The 21384-nt window shown below is 36.3% G+C and overlaps 2 protein-coding genes across 2 annotated transcripts in view; one reads left to right on the forward strand and one right to left on the reverse strand.

The window, feature by feature from the left end:
- The window catches only part of LOC124539665 (mycosubtilin synthase subunit C), a 74149-nt gene extending 72089 nt beyond the window's left edge, over positions 1-2060 (forward strand). Inside the window, exon 17 of the mRNA XM_047116980.1 lies at positions 356-2060. Within this exon, the coding sequence (XP_046972936.1) occupies positions 356-496 (141 nt within the window). The 3' untranslated portion in view covers positions 497-2060. The remainder of the gene's footprint in view (positions 1-355) is intronic.
- An 832-nt stretch (positions 2061-2892) lies between these two features.
- The window catches only part of LOC124539782, a 57851-nt gene continuing 39359 nt past the window's right edge, over positions 2893-21384 (reverse strand). Inside the window, exon 11 of the transcript XR_006967096.1 lies at positions 2893-2992. The gene's annotated coding sequence lies outside the window, so the exon portion shown is untranslated. The remainder of the gene's footprint in view (positions 2993-21384) is intronic.

Here is a 21384-nt window from a genome sequence, read left to right on the forward strand (position 1 = left end):
TTAAAGCCTTCTTCTCCCTTTGAGAAGAAGGTTTGTAACATATTCCACCACGCCGTTCCAATGCCGTTTGGTGGAATACACTTGTGGCAGAATTTGTATGAAACAAAACTCACATGCATATTCTTATTATATTATTATCTGTCACTAACTTTAAGATCTACTTCTTGTTTTTTATTAAAGTTAATATTATTTTCATTTTCCATTTCTATGATAATTATGTCATTCAAAGCCGATTTTTACTATCGATGTGACGTCATAATGTTACAATGGCTAGCGTAACAATGTCAAATTTAAATTTCGAACTCTCTAAATTTTGAATTATGTTTTAAATCAAAATTGTATTTATTAATTACAGCAATTAGGTACTGACGTTCTTGGCTTCCAAACACTACTGGATTACCAAATAAACCAGTACGTGGATTCAAACGGAGAAAGGACCTTCGGGAAAGCCCCCGACGACATGCGGGCCGTCGTTTGCTGGAAACCGGTAGAATAAGCAAAAGTATTTATTGGAATTACAAATTTTAAGCATATAACCATTGAATTAGTCATTCCAGATTTTGTTTTTTAAATATCTTAGATGAAACATATATTTTTCTAAAAAAAGTTATATTAAACCTTTTAACAAACGTAGTGCTATAAATAATAATATTTACCCAGTTGTTTACCATTACGTTTAATTTAATTTAACACGGAACTTGCCTCTAAATTATTTCCAATAACAAACTATTTCAACTTACAATGCCAATGGCAACACTCAAAAAAAGTTTATTTTTAAGCTGCACCAAAAATGTATTCTTTGTTATAAGCTATAATAATGACGAACTCAGTTTACCTTCAGTCTTTCACTAAATAGAACTGCTTCAATACCAGTTGCATGAACACAATTTTAATATGTTATTAAATAAAATATAAAACCTCAAAATTGTGATAAATTGTTATGTCTTTAGATCTAGTACAAAGTAGTGTATTCTTAATTTTAAGTCTTAGTTTTGTCGTTTAATTTAATTGTTACGATAGAATAAATAATCCATGTAAATTTTGGTCAGTATGATTGAAATTAAAACATAATTATATTTATGTAATTTATGTTTAAAGTGACTGATCAAACTATTGCAATTATATTATGTAACTAGCAACATCTGTTGACGATTATGGATTATCAAAATGTATGACATTTTGATGACTTATCGATACAGTAAAACGGAATTACATAGTGAAAGCTAGACATCCATATTTTTGAAGCGCTATTTTTAAATAAAATTGCAAATGACATTTATAAATCCCGAGTAATAATGGCATAAATGTTAATATCAAGTCATTTCTAGTTTTAGCAGCGCCATTTTGAAAAAAATATAAAATTTGGATGTAATGCATTTCGATTTAAAAAAAATCGGGTGAAGTATTATGAGATATTTCTTTTCACCTCTATTCTCCATATTAGTGTTGTATATCGATAGTCGACTATCGTTAGACATTGATATATATTGATAGTTAAGTTGTAAGCGATAGTATCGATAACTCTCCATGTGTACACTTTTCTTTTAAACTTTGACACTTTTAACCTAAAGTATCGATATTATCGATAGCATATCGTTAACTTCGATATTCTAATTACGTATTACAAACTTTTAGCATCTTTAAAATGTTACGTGTGGAATCTTTATTTTATTTGACAGTTGAAAAATGTTGCCATATTAAAGTGTGTTGTTTCTTTATAGGGAAGACATGAATTTAGATTTCAAATTAAATTACATATTGTTTTGTAAATACTTACAATTCGCATATTATATTTTTTCTTTATTAATTTAATGCCGCTAACAACATATTTTTGATCAGTTAACTTTTAAAGCTATGATTAGTTTTACTGTGATTATTATATGTTTAAGATATAAATGAATTATTTAGAATTATTCACGTAGTGAGGTGCGTAACTTGCCTTAAATTTGTTAGAAGCAGATCACTTTATCTTATGACAAAGTTGTAACAAAGACGTGAAAAATGTTAAAAATTTTAATGTAATCTCAGTGTACTTGTTATTAAATAAAATTAAAAGAACTGTCTTGTTTTTGTTTATTACATCATGCTAAATAGAGAAAGAAGGTTATAATGATTTATTTTGACAGTAAAAATTCATGATCTAACATGGTATGGGCATGTAATGCGGAGGAATGAGGAAAATATTGTGAGGATAGCCTTGAGCATGGATGTGGATGGATATAGAGGTAGGGGACGACCAAGGAAACGATGGATGGATGGTGTGAAAGAAGATGTGGTTAGAAAGAATGTTACTTGTGAGATGACGTCTGACAGAGAAGTATGGAAGGAGAAGGCATGCTGCGCCGACCCCAAATAAAATTGGGATAAGGGCAGGAGGATGATGATGACAATTCAACATTTGACTATCAACATTTAAATGACAATACGTTTTATAAGTTTAGCAATGTAGTCATTTCAGTGAGGTTTACAAACCCATAGGCGGTTTTTACACAGGCGCTCAAATAAAAAAGGCATCAACAGATTAATATGTATTATATTGACTATGTAAATTTGACTAGAAATGTATAATACTCACAAATATCTAAAATGTTTTCTATACGGTTACTATACTGTGATAAAACCTACGCATGCAACTCCTAAACATGTAATTGCTATTTCGGTTTGCGTTTCATACGCAAAATAAACCATAGTACATATTTATAGAAGGCGCAATAATCATATGTTCAAAAAAAACCCTTATTTTTTTAATTATATTAAGACTATCATCATCATCCAACTTTGTCTTTCTTTGGAATTATAGTTTGCCTCATACCAAATTTCATCAAATTCGGTTCATTGGTTTGGTAGAGAAAGACAAACTTACTATCACATTTATAAAGTGTTAATTAATTACCTTACTCCCACACTTTTGTTACTATTGTTATCTGCTTGAGTCTGCTCGGTGTTGCCAGTTCCGTATCTGCACAGTTCCACTTTAGCTGATTTATGAGCTCTATAATAAAAAAATACAAACATAAACGACATTCTAATATTCCGAATAATAAAAAAAATGCAAGCAGTTATTACTAAATGTAATTAACTGCAAACAGGTATAATAAATAATGGCGAATTCCATGACGACTAGGAATCAGCTGTGTACGAAATATTTTTTTTTATGAAATAGGTTGGCGGACGAGCATATGGGCCACCTGATGGTACAGTCAGAGTAAGAAAACCTTCGTCAGTTTTCAAATCCACTCCTTTATCAAGTCTTAAACTCTTAGTTCGTTTTGAATCTAAACATGAAATCGTTGCGACCCAATATGTCATTCCCGATCGGTAAAGCAGTTTATCGCTCATACTGAGCACACGAAAATAGACCTTAAGGTGGCGAACCGTTTGTTACCCTGACTGTACATAAGTCTACACAGGCATGTCTTAGTAGACATCTTATCTTTATTTATAGTTTCTTATTTCACAGTCAAAAAAATGTTTCGAAAATTTTGAGTCTTAAAAATATTTTATGAATTACAGTTGGAAGTGATCGGTTTAAACAGACAAGACTATGAAACACAACGAGTACTTTTGAATCTCAAAGTTCAACCCAAGGAGAATATGGCGAAGCACGAGGTTGAATTAAAAATCGACAATTTAAATGTCGAAGATTTATTGGATGAGCACAGGTAAATAATTAGAAAAAGTTGATACACATTGTTGTGGCTTTTTTGTATTCTCATTGCTCTTCAGCTAGGCTCGAGCTAACTTGATTTGTTTTATAATAGACCTTGAGATCTTAGGCGCAAATTCCATGTTGACATGGAATTGATTCAATAAAAAATATTTTTCATTCAAGAACTTTCGTAAATTTATTTCTAAAATGTCATTGCTTATTAAAACTGTCACTGAATGTTTTCCATTAGCAAATTCGTGATTCAGTGTAAAGACAAGGTGTGGAAGTTGCAATGTTTGGCATTCTCGTACTTTCAAAAGAAATCAAAGCCCGTGGTCACCTAATCATTCTGCGAGGGTTGAAATTCCCTCAAATCAATTTATGGGAGTAAATGAATTCACAACATATATCTTCTGAGTAGTTAGAGTAGCTTTTGTTGAGTAGTCTTTGGAATCGGGCGGCATGCTCTTAGTTTGGCCACAAAGACTTTTTACTTTAGGTAGGTTTTCAAATTGTCGAATCGAGCTTGGCATTTAAGTATATTAAATTAAAAATTAAATAATTTTACCAGTAGGTATCACGAGAAATATCGCGATTGTTCGACTTTTTTTTTATAAATTTCGAAACCTATGACAGGTTTTGTTTTTATTTAATATATTTGCAAACTGAGGACGCCTGTTCGCACTTAACATTTGAGTTTTTTAAGAGCAATAACGCCGCTCTATACGTGGCTAGTAACTTTAACTCTAAAATTATTTCTTTATTAAATCATAGCAACTTAATATTTTTTTATCTACGGCTGGAGCTGTCCCAAATGCGACTTTTTTATGAGCAACTATCGTCTCCTAATCACTGGGTACAAAAATCGGCTTACACTGTTAATGTATGAAATTGCCTATAAAATCTTTTCAGAATGACACGCCTTAAAGATATTCTAAGAACGAAGTTATGGACGGAGAGCAGCAAAGATTTGTATCCAACTTTCCTTGCGTCTGCAATTGATCTAGGGGCAAGATTACCGTTGAAACCGAGTGATGGAGAGGGGTAAGATTATAAATGAATTAGTTCTTCTTATAATGTATGATCGACCTCTTTTATCGGTTTTATTGTCAGCTCTGGTTCATGCGAAGTCCCTAGGTCTACCGACTACTACCCATTAATCGAGTCCTGGTTGGGCCCACGAAAACTTATCGGAATTAAAATATTAAAGGATATCATGATTTAAATTGGATAAGCAGCTGACACTTCTTACCATTATGACGTCACATCATTACTTTTAATTGAAATGTAAAAATGAACTTTCTTAAAGCCTTCGCTTTCTTCTATTTAATTTACTCTACCTGGATACAAGTTGATTAGGAATGACAGTACTGGAAAAGGTGGTGGTGGTGTAGCAATTTATTTGCGTTGCGATATTCCCTATAAAATTATATTATCCTTACCCACCCAATACTCCGAATCAGCAGAATTCCTTTTTCTTGAAATTGTCCTAGCCCACTCCAAAACACTTCTAGGTGTTCTTTATAGTCCATCTATCCATATTAATTACTTCTCCAGTTTAGATAATATCCTTAATAACCTGCGTCTTTGATGAGAATACGATGAATTCAAAAGTTGAAGTTTTTAATTCGAAATTAAATGATCTGTATAACGTTCATGCTCCCGTTAAACGTATTCGAATTCGTCCTGCGCCCTTGATTACTGGCAGTATAAGGGAAATTATGACTAATGATGGCCGAGATGGCCCAGCGGTTAGAGGCCGAGATGGCCCAGCGGTTAGAACGCGTGCATCTTAACCGATGACTGCGGGTTCAAACCCAGGCAAGCACCGCTGATTCATGTGCTTAATTTGTCTTTATAATTCATCTCGTGCTCAGCGGTGAAGGAAAACATCGTGAGGCAACCTGCATGTGACAAATTTCATAGAAATTCTGCCACATGTGTATTCTACCAACCCGCATTGGAACAGCGTGGTGGAATATGTTCCAAATCTTCTCCTCAAAGGGAGAGGAGGCCTTTAGCTCAGCAGTGGGAATTTACAGGCTGTTGTTGTTTTGTTGTGATGACTAAGCGCGACAAAGCTAAAGCTCGTCTTAAGAAATTTCCAACGTTTGATAACTTGGACCGGTACAGGTTTTTGCGCAACCGATGCAATAAATTATGTCGCGAAGCTAAGCGAAGGTACATCCACAACACTATCGACAATTCCGACAGCCAGCAGGTCTGGAGTTTCCTAAAGTCTTTCGGCATTGGTAAAGTTCCTTTTTCTGGTGACAATTCAGTGGATCTGAATGCATTAAACTAACACTTTTCCACATCCCCTGTTACTTTGGATGATTTCACAAAAACCAAAACCATTTCGGATTTATCCAAATCTATATCACCGCTATGTTCTTCATTCTCTCAATAGCCAGTTACCGAAGATGATGTGAAGAGGCACATTATGTCCATTAAATCAGCAGCAATTGGTTGTGACCTGATTTATTCCAGAATGATCCTTCTTATTCTTCCTGAGTACTGACACATATATTTAATATTTCCATTAACTCATCTACCTTTCCGTCAGTATGGAAAAATGCTCGTATTATTCCTTTACCCAAAATATCCACCCTACTTCCCCATTACATTATCGCCCTATTTCAATCCTTCCTTTCCTGTCTAAAGTTCTGGAACATATCATTCATGAGCAGTTAGCACAATATCTAGTCTCTAATCGTCTTCTGAATCCTTGGCAGTCTGGGTTTCGGCCTGGACACAGCACTGTAACAGCCCTTCTAAAAGTAACAGAAGACGTTAGACACGCTTTGGACAATCGCCAGCTTACTATGGTCGTATTACTTGACTTCAGTAATGCATTTAACTCAGTAGACTTCGACGTTCTGTTAAGCGTGCTCAGGTCATTAAATGTTTCTTCCTCTTCGTGTAGCTGGTTCGAGTCTGATCATCGAGGACGCTCGCAGAGCATTCAATTGGGTGAGCTTCACTCAAATTGGTGTAATCTGAAATCGGGTTTTCATCTTTACGCTGATGATCTACAATTGTATCACCACTTTAGTGTTGTGGATGCTACAACAGCTATTGCCGGGGTTAATGAAGATCTTCGACGTATACACAGCTGGGCTGAGCGGTTCGGACTTGTGCTAAATCCTACGAAATCACAGACTTGTGCTAAGTCCTACGAAATCACAGGCTTTAGTTATTGGTAGTCGTAATGTGCTCAAAACCTTAGATCATATTTCTCCTTTGGTGTATACCGCATTCGTCGTCGGTCACTTGTTGAGAGTAGACGTGCTATTCCTTATTTCTTTTGCTTTAAATATATAAACATCCAATTATAGAAACTGTGCATATTAATTATAAGTGTCATTATTACATGCTTTTACAAAATAGTGGATTGCTGTAAAATTGTGTATATTAGTTGCTATCACTGTCTAGCACTGCATCGTAAGAACATTGCAGCGGAGGGACATACCGCACCCCCTCGAGGCTAAAGGACAGTTGCAATTTTTCATCTCATTCAAGCTTATGCGTTTAAGTACTTTCTATTGTGGAAACTATGACTTCGTGCACAACGCCTAAATTTGCATCTAACCCGGACTTACCAACCAATGACGTGGAAGTTTTAGATGATTCTTTTATTAATGCTCGTAAGCGCAAACTGCCTCACGACGATATCGACTTGCGTATAAAGGCGCTTGAACAAAAGTTTGAAAATCAGCTTACTATATTAAGCAGTAAAATTAATAAAACTATTTCTGAGTCAATCTCTGCGTCATTGAAGACCACCATCGCGAGTGAATTCTCGAAGATATCCTCATCCTTGGACATAATAAATACTGCTATCGCAGGACTGCGTACCGATAACGCTAGCCTAAAAGAATCTTTTAAAAGCCTAACAAATCAATTTTTAGAAGTTGATAAATCTATATGCGCTGTTGACCAGCGACAAGACTTACTGGATAAAAAATTAAACACTATTGAAAGTCAAATTTTACTAACGAGTAACCTACCCGGCTATATACAAAAGTTAGAGAACAAGTTAGCGGCAATGAAACAACAAGCAAGGGAGTGTAATATCGAGATTGTGAACGTGCCAGACAAACGCAATGAAAACCTCATCAATATCATGATGCGCCTAGGGTCAGTTATTAACCAACAGATACTTGCGTCAGATATCGTTGCTGTACATCGTGTCCCTCACGCTGACCAGAAAGATAGCCGACCCAAGAACATTATTGTGAAGTTTACCTCCAGGATGCTGCGGGACAATGTCTTGGCATTAAGCCGTTCAGTGAAAAGACTTAACGCCGACCAACTGGGTATATCCGGTTCTACTCAAAAGGTCTATGTGAATGAACATTTAACACTAGAGAACAAACGCTTGTTTCGGGAATGCCGTGAACGAGCCAAGAAACATGAACACAGATTCGTATGGACAAAGCATGGTGTCATCCTTGTGCGTAAATCTGAAACATCACCAGTGCTTGCTATCCGTTCGAAACATGATATCGCAAAAATCAAGTAGCAGTTAATTAACAGGTATCATTTGGTATTTATTTATTTTTATTGTAAAATTTTAAGAAAAATGCTTCTGTTAGGCTTATATAACAGAAATTATCATGAATTAACTTTTTGTTACATTATCCGGGTAGTAATTAACAAAATTTTTAGCAACGAACATGGCATAGTGTCAATAAGTTATATCGTACGGTGTGTCCTTTGCATTCTGAAAAATATATTTCAGCATTGTGGATCATTTTATTTTCTAGGAATCATGACTAAATATAGTAGTAAGACCTTAATAACTAAGTATACTAAACTGTGTAACAATACTTTGTACTTTCAACAACGAAATTCGATTCTTTGAATAATAATACATTATCAATATATTACCAAAACTGTCGCGGATTAAGAACTAAATTAAATACAATTTATATGAATATATTAATGCATAATTACGATATTATTATACTAACGGAAACATGGCTACATACTGATATAGCGAACTATAAGTTTGTCGACTCCCGCTATCACGTGTATCGCAGTGATCGGAACCGAGAAGCTACATCACGCCATGACGGCGGCGGCGTGCTGGTGGCGGTGCTGCGCTCGCTCCGCTCGGCGCTGTGCGTGCTCAGCGCGCCCTCGGCCGCCACGCCCATGCACCTACCCCCAATTATTGATCATCTGCTAATAGAATTGCGCACTGGAAAATGTCGATATATGGTAAGTGCTGTATATATTCCACCACGAGTGGATAACGAAGTTTATCATTCTTACTTCAATAATATTCGTGATTTTATTCAATTTTCGGATATACAAAACTTTTGCTTGGTTGGTGATTTTAATTTACCTAACATTGACTGGCACTTCGATGGTAATACAACAAAGCCTTCAAATTTAAATATTTATAGCCCTCCTAACTCTTACTTAGTCAATTTTTTATCTTTATTTAATTGCGTACAAATAAATAATTTCAAAAATAATATAAGTCGATTACTAGATTTATTTATTACAAACATCTATAATTCCAAAACTTATTCTCCAACGATAGCGTTGACGCCAGTGGATGCATATCACCCTCCTTTTTGTGTATTAATGCCTTTTGATGGTATAGACAACTTTATACCAAGTAATCCACAAACTAAGTTTTGCTTTAAAAATGCCGACTATGTAAAAATTAATCAAGACATTATTGAAATTAATTGGGAGGAGCTATTTAAAAATAAAAGCACTGAACTATGTACAAATGTCTTTTATGAACACATATATAACATCATACGCCAACGCATTCCTTTTAAAGTAGTATCTAGCTCTGGCTTTCCTGTCTGGTTTAGCCCTGCGCTAATACACATTTTCAAAAACAAGAATAACACTTGGATAAAATGGAAAATATACAGAAACAAATCTGATTACCTAGTATTTTCTATGTATCGTAAGAGATTTGAAAAGGAATCGCAAATATGCTATAACAGATATATTGATAAAGTCGAAGATGCTGTCACAGTAAATATAAAATATTTTCAGACATTCATTAACAATCGCAAAAATAAATCAGAGATCCCTACCAATATTTACTACATGAGTTCCGTTGCCAATACTGGCTTGGAGGCATGTAAGCTTTTTTCAAATTTTTTTCAATCTGTATTCCAACCAACTGACATATCCAAGTCGTATAGTTACACTGATATTAATAACCTGGATATAGAAACCAGAACTGAAAATATCATATTTGATATATTTATACCACAGAATAAAATAAAAAAACAGCTTAACGACTTAGATCCCTCTAAAAGTGCTGGTATTGACAACATTCCGTCCGTTTTCCTTAAAAATACTGCTTGAACAATTTATATACCATTATTCGAACTTTATAATAAATCTTTAAGGGAGGGGGTATGCCCGACGGTATGGAAATCTGCTAGAATTACCCCGGTACATAAAGGAGGCTCAAAAAGAGACGTAACTAATTATCGGCCAATTTCTATCCTTCCTGCCTTAATGAAGCTATTTGAAAAACTCATACACAGTAGCATTTATCCACTACTTCATAACAGCATAATTCCGCAACAACATGGATTTGTCTGTAGACGTTCCACTACTACAAATCTTTTAGTCTATACAACTGAATTATTTGAGAATCTGGATGACAACGTACAAACAGACAGTATATATACGGACTTTAGGAAAGCATTTGACAGTGTAGATCATAAAATACTACTAGATAAAATAGCCTTTAACGGTATTCGAGGTAATCTCTGGAGGTGGTTCAAATCTTACATTACAAATAGAACTCAGAAAGTTTTTATAGATGGATATGAGTCGGGTACTGTTACAATTACCTCGGGTGTCCCTCAGGGTTCTATTCTTGGACCACTACTATTCATTCTCTTTATTAATGACATTAGTGACTGTTTCATTAATTGTAATTATTTGTTATATGCTGACGACCTTAAATTATATCGTACTATTACTGCCAGTTCTGATCACGACAAATTTCAGGAAGATTTAATTAGACTTAACGAATACTGTAACAAAAATAAACTCAAACTCAATTCAGGTAAATGTAAAATTATAACTTTTACTAAGAAAAGAAAGGTACGATTATTCAATGTGTGATACTACTCTTGAAAGGGTTCAGAATATTAAAGACCTTGTAGTAATTTTGGATAGTAAGCTAACACTTGACCTACACGTTGACAATATTTGTGATAAAGCGTACAAAATTTACGCTTTTATTGTTCGTGCCTGTAGTGATTTTAAACGCCCGACCACACTTGTCCATCTTTTCAAAATGTTGGTACGTTCTCAACTAGAATACGCAGTTACTGCATGGGATCCATTTTATAACACATATGCTGAGATAATTGAAAGAGTGCAAAGGAAATTCCTACGATACCTTCATTTTAAGTGCTACCACAGCCGCCTTCCCTATTCCATACTTTTGGAAAAATACAACTTAACGCGATTAGTATCTAGAAGATTACAATTACAAGCGATGTTATTGTATGACTTATGCCATAATAAGTACGACTGTATTAATATTATAAATAAAATTTGCTACCAAGTACCGATCAGGCCACACATAAGAGCTTGCCGCACCGCATCACTTTTTTCTTTACCAAAAACTCGTACTAATACTGGTAAACGCTCGCCCATGTATCGCCTGATCGAAATATACAATAAATATTTCAATGATGTAGATATCTTTATGAACACCCCTGGTTGTTATAAAAAATCTATTCTGGATAAGTTGCAAGATTTTAATGCACTGTTATAACAGAAGTCAAATAAACTTATGTAAGTTCCTAGTTAGTAACAACTTGTAACTAATAAGTAATTAATCCACTTTATTTATTTATTTTTATTTATTTTTATTTTTTTTTATTTTTTTTCTGTTTTTTTTTTTGATCTACCAAAATTGTTATTCTTATATATATTTTTTTTGTTCCTCAGTTAAAGAAATAAATAATTTATACATACAAATTAAGAAAAATATATAAAAATTGTATCGTCTATCTCTCAATAACTTTAGTAGTAATCTGTGGTTAACGGTGTTGGTTTCACAATTATGTATTTTTAAATCTAAGCTTAGTATTTAGACCTATTGGGACGCTGTTTGTTAAACCCGAATAAATAAATAAATAAATACCGATTCAGCTAAAAATAGGTCTTCATTTTAGTAATGTAACCTGCAGTACTTCCTTCCCATCAAAACTAAAATTCTTCTTGTACAGTCTCTTCTGATATCTATCCTAGACTATGCTCATTCTTGCTTCCTTGACACTACTAAAGAACTACTTAATAAGCTTGAGAGGCTACAAAACCCTTGTATTCGCTACATCTTCGGACTTCGCAAATTTGACCATGTATCAAAATATCGAGCTGAACTCAAGTGGCTTCCTATAAGACTTCGCAGACTCACGGTTTATGTCTTCTTTACAACATACTTTTTAATCCACTGTACCCCAGTTACCTTCGTGAGCGTTTTGTTTTCTTGCATCCCCCTGGTTCCCCATGTCGTCCCAATGTCCAGCTTCTACTCCGTATCCCATCCCATACTTCCAATTTTTACTCTAACGCTTTTACTGTTAATGCAGCGAGATTGTGGAATTCGCTGCCGTTTACAATTCGCACTAGTAAGTCCATTTACATTTTCAAAAATAAATTGAAAGAGCATTTCTTATCCCAATGTTGATTCATGGTAAAATGGCATAAACATATTTATTTATTTATATATTTGTATATGTATATATAATTATTATATTATAATATATTAATTATATATTTTTAATATGTAGTTATAAAGTTATTCAAAATTATTTTAAGTTACTTTTTTTTTGTAATTTTAGTTTTTAATTTAGTATATGTTTTTTCTTTGTTGTTTTAATAACTTTTCTCCTTTTGTATAATTTTGCCTGTCTACCTTTTAACTTTTCTGCGTATGTTTCTTCTTTCTCGGGTATACTGGAAGAAATCTCTTCTAGGGATAAGTATACCTTTTAAACTTATTTTTCCTGTGTACACATTTTCCTTTTCAATGTATCTGGCAAGTTTAATGAATGATTAAATAAATAAATAAAATGAAAACAAAAACTTAATAAAACACAAGAAGTAGATATTAAACGTAAGAACAAATAAAAATATAATAATAAACTAGCTGACCCGGCAAACTTCGTACTGCCATAATCGAAATGGTTAAATTGGTCCAAATGTGATGTGAATAGAAACCATTGCACGCAGCGAAACGGGTGATATGAACTGTAACAATAAACCATTGATAATTACATTAAAAACGACACTGTCAATAACTTTTTCTATATTTTCAATGACACAGAAATCATGAGGTTGCGTGATAAATTGCCATGTTGCTATGATTAAGTCCTTACAACAAAAAATTTGCAAAACCGTTTAGTATAAACTGGCTATACCATATGTTTTAATTTGAAACTCATTTACAATACCAATCAATATAATTTCACTAAATACAACACAGATAAAATATAGGTGGTTAAGTTTTATTATGGTGTAGTCGTAGGGGGTAACCGAACGCAGTGGGTAAGCGAGCGCACTGCCTGTATCTTCGGAATAAGGTGCGGGAGGCGAAGGGTTTGTTTCGACCAATCAGTGGGGCCTAAATGGTAAATTGGTTGCGACATGCCTGCGCGCCGCACTATGTGTTGTTTGTCAGTAATTGCTAAAAAGTATTTTCATTGATTTACTTTCAACTTTTTAGTGTTTTGGAAAACACTGATACGTCTCAACTAAATACTTCCTTCGATTGTAAAGTAACGGTTATCGGTTCTACGAAAAATATGGCCAGCTCATTGCCACTTCAGCTTACTCATCCGGTGGATTATGTCGATGACTTTGATTCTTTGACGAATCACCTCATTTCTGATGCGATCCCTCAGAGAAACGCCGAGCATAACCCTTTCCATAGTCAGCTGAGCGACTTTAAACTGGTGGACCAGCCTTGTCGTGAGTGTGAGTGAGTGAGTGAGCGTTTCGGCTCGTATATCATGACGGGTAGAACGTAATGGTTGAAGACTTTCGTCTGAAGACACTGTGGGATCGACGATGTAAAGATTCGACGTAACTTCCCAAACATTGCCCAACCCAGCTGAATTCTTCTATTCACCTCGTCCTCAAGGTTGTTTCTACCTAATCGCAAAGTCTGCCCGAGGTAGACATACATATCTTTGAACAATTTCGAGGACGTTTCATTGAACATGATCTTGGTTTTATCCAAGTTTATTCGTAGGCCGATACGCATAGAAGAATCAGCTAGCTCGTTCAGCATTTTTTGTAGGTTCTGCAGCGTTTCTGCCACGATGGCGATGTCGTCTGCGAATCTCAAGTGAGAGATGTACATATTCGCTATTGATGTTGATGCCACGTCCTTTCCAGTTCAGCATCTTGAACATATGTACATAAAATTGATCTGATAGACAGTAAACAATTGAAGTTAGTTAAAATTAAGGTTAATTTTGTCCCTCCTAAACATGTTCTTATAAAGATATAACTATTCTTTCAATTTGATTTCTGCATAACGGGAACAACATCAAATGTTTGACAAAATAGGGATGACCCATGTTACAAAAGCATGATTATGGCGTTGATAATGATCAATACCGAACATTGATACTTGATGTTTGTGGAGCTCTAAACATCGATGTTAATCGATAACATCGGTATTTTTTTGCGACTGGAAGAAATTATTAAAATCGTCTTAAAATATTTTATCATATTTTTAACGACAACCTGAAATAACTCTGGATCAAGAGTTTTATCGGGAATTTCAGTTGATATAAAGATTATCGATTTGATCCGGAGTAATTTTATATACCAGCCAAATTAATACATGTGCATGCGGAAATCCCCTTTTTTGACATTCAATGTAGTACATATGGCAACGCACCTCTCCAAATATACATTATTTTTATAAGTGCTTTCAATTTTTGCCGAAAAACACGTGCTGTAATGTCATGACGGTCAGTTGTCGACTGTTCTTCAAATAAATTGTTTTAATATTGTCCCACTGCGGATTACATGTAACTGTAATGAATAGATCCGGTCAACCATTTTTCGTACATAAGAAATTGCGTCTTGTGCATATTCGCTCATATGCCGTGGGCAAACAATAAACGAAGATGGCAATATAGTCAATCGCCCGATGTCATTTGCATTAGCATCATTCGCTATCGCATCTTGCAATTGAATATATTCTTCGGATCTTAATTTTGCTCAGTTGAAACGAAAAAAATTAAAACGTTTAGTTTCTATTTTAGCATACGAATCAACGATGTACTGATGATACAGTTTACCACATCTCGAGATATAATTTTGTGCTTGTGGACGAACCATCAATCGATACCAATAAAAATTCATGGCAGTAACTTTATTCTGTATATTTAGACATGAAAATAAATGCAAACACTGTACATTTAAATAATAAATTGAAATAAGACGTATTACCTATTGAAACTGGTGGATGGGTGTACTCCTTTTTTAAATAATACTTACTTTTAATTTAACAGCACAATTCCTCGTCTTAAAAATCTCCAATAACAAAATGACCCGCCATTTATTGAATTAATTTGTTACAAAAAATGTGATAAATGAAGAACCACTCGACCGATTTTGAGCAAACTTCACATAAACCATCTACTAAATAGTCCAAACAAATCCTGAAAATTTAGTTTGGATAGGTGAGCCCGTTCTTGAGTTATAAAGTGACATCGAAAAATGCGACTTATTTTTGTAGAAATAGATTCGAAAAATAGACTTAGCGATGTTATAAATAATGCAAAATCAATTTTAAAACATAAATGTTTTATTTTCAACATCGATAATCATAGAAAATCAATAGTAATTCTCAAATTAATCTATTTCTAAGGAAAAACAAAGATGTTTTTTTTATTATATTCCTAGCACTTTTATCATACTTTCTCAACTTCTAAACCTTCCCTGGACTTCTACCAATATTTCAAGACCAAAATTAGCCAAATCGGTCCAGCCGTTCTGGAGTTTTAGCGAGACTAACGAACAGCAACTCATTTTTATATATATAGATAAAATACCCGTTGTCTTTGAATCGAGTCCTGGTCGGGCCAATAAAAAGCCTTTGGGGTTCTCTGTGGACAAATTATCAGACAAGTCTTTACGTTCCTGTACTTTCAAGAGCTCAGTACAAAAATATTTCGCTTTTAATTTGCTAAAATAAGAAAAATACTGACCAATGGAAGCTCTTCATATCAGTGATTTCTTCAGTAGGCTTGAATTTTATTATAACTTTCTAACTAATTATATAGCTTAAGCATAGCTCTTATAAAATCTTATTCTATAGAGGTTTTTTAAACAATACGTGAACATTTTTATACGGATTATTTACACGCAGGACCGAATCTCCGACAATCATACATCATTAAAATATTCAAATACATAGCGTTGAAGCGCCTACGACTTTTGTAATAGCAACACTGTCGTAACCGTATTTTTTAAATGAACGATTTGTGACGTTTCTGATGCGATCCCGCCGAGAAACGCCGAGCATAGCCTTTTCCATAGCATGCTGAACGACTTTAAACTGGTGGACCAGCCTTGCCGTGAGTGTCCACGTATCGGCTCCGTATGTTATGACGGGTAGGTCGCACTGGTTGAAGACTTTCGTCTTAAAGTACTGTGGGATCGACGATGTTGATGTCGATGTTGATGACGACGTAATTTTCCAAACGCTACCCAACCAACAATTTTTTTTTTTTCTCCCTGGAAAAACGCATTACGCGCTTCCCCCACTTGATGGAAAGTGGAGGGGTGTGTGGGACTCCCCGGAGCCCTGGACGCCGAGTGCGCCCAAGTACGCCGGGTTTATCCACTAAAAAACCAGCGGTACCCTCTGCGTCTTTCGATGGACGCCACGGGATCGCTTACGCATGCTACCGTGACGCCCTGACGGTCGGCCCACCTATGCGGGCCTCTTACACCTAGGGGTGATTTCCGGGGTACTGGGACCCCCCTAGTCCCTGCGGCGCCTATTGAGGCGGTGGGAGAAGGTGCGCGTAGCGCCTTTGCCTCCTCCCCGGTCGTCTTCTGCGGAGCGAGTCAGCGGCGGCACTCTCTTCCCACTCCCGCTCCGCGGCTTCCTTCTGCGACATGACACTTTCGCAGAAGGAGCGCATCTCCGACCAGCACATCTCGCTACCGAGCATGGCGTTGATGATGCTCGGCAGCGAAAGGTCTCCGCCCATAGTCGCCGCAAGGGTGTGCCTCTGGGGCCCCCACGCAGCACACTCGTACAGGGTGTGGTACGCCGTATCCACTGGCGCACCACACTCGTGGCAGGAGGGTGTCTCCTCCCGCCCTACCCAACCAACCAGCTGCATTCTTATAGAAGACTATTCACCTCGTCCTCAAGGTTGTTTCTACCTAATCGCAAAGTCTGCCCAAGGTAGACATACTTTTGAACAACTCCGAGGAAGGTACCGTGTATCGCAATCGGTTCCGGTAGAATATGTTCATTGAACATGACCTTGGTTTTATCCAAGTTCATCCGTAGGCCGATGCGCACAGAAGATGCAGCCAGCTGGTTCAGCATCTATTGTAGGTCCTGCAGCGTTTCTACCATTATGACGATATCGTCTGCAAATCTCAAGTGAGAGATGTATTAGCCATTGATGTTGAGGCCACGTCCTTTCTAGTTCAACGTCTTGCACATATCCAATGCAATGGATGCATTAGTGAACAATTTGAGGGAAATAACGTCCCCTTGTCGCACTCCTCGACGTAGTGGTACGGGATTTGTTTGCTGATTCTGTACTTGGACGGACATGGTGGCGGCTTCGTAGAGACATCTCATCACTTGGATATATCGCCAATCAACTCGGCAATGCTGCTGGGACTCCAGAACAGCCAAGATTTCAACCGAGTCAAAGGCCTTCTCATAGTCCTCGAATGCAAGACACAGGAGGGCCGATTATACGCTGGGACTTCTGTATAATCTGCCGCACTGTGTGGATGTGGTCTATGGTGGCGTCTCCGGTCCGAAACACGGCCTGTTGCCGGGGGGTTGGAATTCGTCGAATATTCGCACAAAACGGTTCGTGATCACTCTTGAAAACAGCTTATAGACGTGACTTAGTAGGGATATGGGACGATAGTTCTACAGCAGCGGTTTTGTCTCCCTTTTTCTCTCTTCGAAGAGGACAGAGTTTAAAAGCTTCTGGAGTTCCTTGAGTACCGAATTACCTCCTGATTTAAATAACTCTATAGTAATACCGTCCTTTCCAAGGGCTTTTCCATTTTTAAGCTGTTTAAGAGCAATATCTATTTCGCCAACACTGACTTCAGGCAGGTCTTCTGAGAAATGGCGTGTTAAAGTAGCTCTAGAATCCTCATTTTCGGGATCAGGTCGAGATGCATGCGATGCGTATAACCGGCCGTAGAAGTCCTCTACTTCCGAAAAAACTGCCGGCGTGGAAGAAACAGTTTCTCCACTTGCTGTGGTTAAGTTCGTCAACAATATCTCGTTTTGTAACTTCTATACCAACAACAACAGCTGTGACTTCAGGAGTCATGGGAGCATTAAAGCGTCTTTCATGTTCATTCGATTGCATTCTATCTGCTTCAATAATGACTTTAAAATTATTTGTTGTTTCATCTTCTAGAGCAATATAAAAAATATCTAACTTAATTAAACGATGACTTCTCGGTGATTTTTGATAATAAACTGGGGATTTTCTTTAGATACTGGAAGAAATGTACCAATCTGATGATGTACTTGTCTTCACTTTAAATGTAGACGCGAAATTATTGTATTGTACAATATTTGTTGCTCCAATGTCACTTGAAAACATGAAATGTATTTCATAATATGCTGAAGGAAATATTTAGAATTCTTAGTAGTTCCACCACGTTGGTAAAAGAGGTTCTGGTGGTTCAACCAGTTGTGATAAAGAAACTTTGCTAGTGGAGCAGCACATACCAGCACTGTTTTTAAACTTGACTATATGGTCATACTATATTCTATGAACCAATGATCACATCGGGATGCATCTTGTTATCAGAACCTTTCACGTAATTGAAGGTTTATTTATTGAGATTATTTGTTTTAGTTCTTGACTTAGTCTGTTTTAATCAACGATTTAGTCATTCAGTCGGTGGACTCGCTCGTCAGGTTTTTCATTAGCACTTGATGAAGATGCTCTTACCGAAAATCAGTTTGGGTTTATGCCAGGTCGAGGGACAATGGACGCTATCTTTGCACTCCGCCAATTGTGCGAGAACTACAGACGTGCTCACACGAACCTGCACATGATGTTCATTGATCTCGAGAAATCTTATGATAGGGTGCCTCGTGAAGTGTTATAGTGGGCATTGAAAGAGAAAGGTTTGCCTGGAAAGTATGTGGAGTTAGTCTGTGCTATGTATAGGGGATCTTGTACCTACATACGTCCGATTGTCTCCCGGTAACACCGATCAGTTCAAAGTGGGGTCGGCTCTAAGTCCTTACTTACTTCCGTCCGTCCGTCCTTACTCTTTCTGCTGATTATGGACGCTCTAACGGCGGACATACAGGAGGAGGCATCCTGGTGCATGCTCTTTGCCGACGTCATTGTACTGGTCGGTGAAGATGGACCTGAGATCCAGAACAAATTGGAGGATTGGCAACGGAAACTGGAGAATGTTGGCCTGAAAATCAGTAGAACAAAGACTGAATACATGTTCTGCGATTTCAGCGGTCTCTCCGGTCCTGAAACCATAGCGCTTGATGGCGCAGCTCTTCCAATCTGCTCAGACTTTCGGTATCTCGGTTCACTCATTCAAGGCGATGGTGAAATAGATCGAACGGTGAAGCACAGGATTAACACAGGATGGATGAAATGGTGGCAGGTTACGGGAACAATTTGTGATCCCCGTATTCCCCTTAAACTTAAGGGGAAGATCTATAAGACAGATCAGAGTGTTGGGCTGCAAAAGGGATGACTGAAAGACAGTTGCATGTTGCGGAGATGAGAATGCTGAGAGGAATGTGTGGTATTACGCGAATAGATAGAGTAAGGAATGAGTACATAAGAGGAAGTTTGAAAGTGACACCGATAGCCGAGAAGTTATGAGGAAGGCTTCTAACATGGTATGGGCATTTAATGCGGAGGAATGAGGGACATATTTTGAGGAAGGCCTTGAGGACGGATGTGACTGGATATAGAGGTAGACGAGGACCAAGGAAACGATAGATGGATTGTGTGAAAGATGATATGGTTAGAAAGAATGTTACTTGTGAGATGACGTCTTACAGAGAAGTATGGAAGGAGAAGACATGCTGCGGCGACCCCAAATAAAATTGGGATAAGGGCAGGAGGATGATGATGATGAAGATGCTCTAGTTCGAAGATCTGAAACTTGATCATTATGTTAACAAACTGTTTCGGCAGCTCTCAAAGAAGAAATTCGGATTCTATTTACTTCTAAACGTACTTTTTGTTGGTGAGTTGTTTCAGTAGCTCTTTTGCTTCTATGACACTGTACATATCTTGTCGATGTTCCGATATTTTGTTTCTTCGTATAGTATAGTAGTAGTATAGATATAGATATAGATTTAGAGCTGTTTAGTTATATGAATGAAAAATAAAATAAAACTAAATTTCTTCTACAAAATTATATTAAAAAAATTAAAAAGTCTCTAATTTTACGTAATAAAAATAAACACTTACGTTTAAATCGACAATTTTTTTTTTTTAATTGAGATCAACAATCATACTTTACATTAATTTAAGGCACTAATTAATCAACTTACAAAGTTTTATATTATTATATAAAAGTAACAAAGGTATTGCTTGTAACTAATCAGTGTTTATGTGACAATTTTCCCAAACAAAAAATGAGTGTTTCAAGCAAATATGACTTGTGCAAGACACATATTGATGTATTTAAACTTGCGATCTTTTTGGATAGGACATACATAACAACGCCTTTTCATACCAGCATCATATCTTTTGGGTGGTGGCTCTGAGGGTTCCCCTAAATGAGAGCTGATTCTCTTACGTAAAGTAGGATAAGATTTTGCATCTTACAATTATTACGTCGTTCAGTCTGATGTAGAGCAGTCAGTACTATGCCCATTTTTATATAAAGTTCCTTCTAGTATCCGAATTGTTTAACATATGAATAACATTGCGTTTATGCCAGTAGTGTTGAGAATCCAGAAATAATAATCAAGGCCTTTATATATTGATCTGTGACCAAAATTACTTAATGGCTGGGACATATAAATCACTTTTATTTGGTTGTATATATGATATCCCTGGTATTTGGTTAATTATAGACTTTTACTTATTCCTTGTCAACATCAGAATCATGTATCTGACTCATCTTCACTTTCATCTAAAACTGCATCCTCATCTTCATTTTCTTCAAAATTTCTCTCTAAAGCTTGGCGAATTTCATTATTTATTAATCGCACAGTCATTATAACTGCATCAATATTTTTTCCGTAAATAATTTACCACTCAATATAAATTAAAGAGACAAAACAAAAATAATAGCTTAAAGATTAAAAGTTACGCCGCGTGCCTGGTCGGGTCCCTGAGGCCCAAGCGCACACAAAATGCGTGTTGTTCGGATGGGTGTACGTTGCGGACAGCGGGAGTGTAGTCAAAATAGCCGTTAGTTTGCTCTACTACTCAGGAGTGCAGCGGGTTTGCTCCAAAAATTTAAAAGTTATCGTTGATTTTTTG

The sequence above is a fragment of the Vanessa cardui genome, chromosome 23, assembly GCF_905220365.1.
Source record: "Vanessa cardui chromosome 23, ilVanCard2.1, whole genome shotgun sequence".
NCBI classification, from domain to species: domain Eukaryota; kingdom Metazoa; phylum Arthropoda; class Insecta; order Lepidoptera; family Nymphalidae; genus Vanessa; species Vanessa cardui.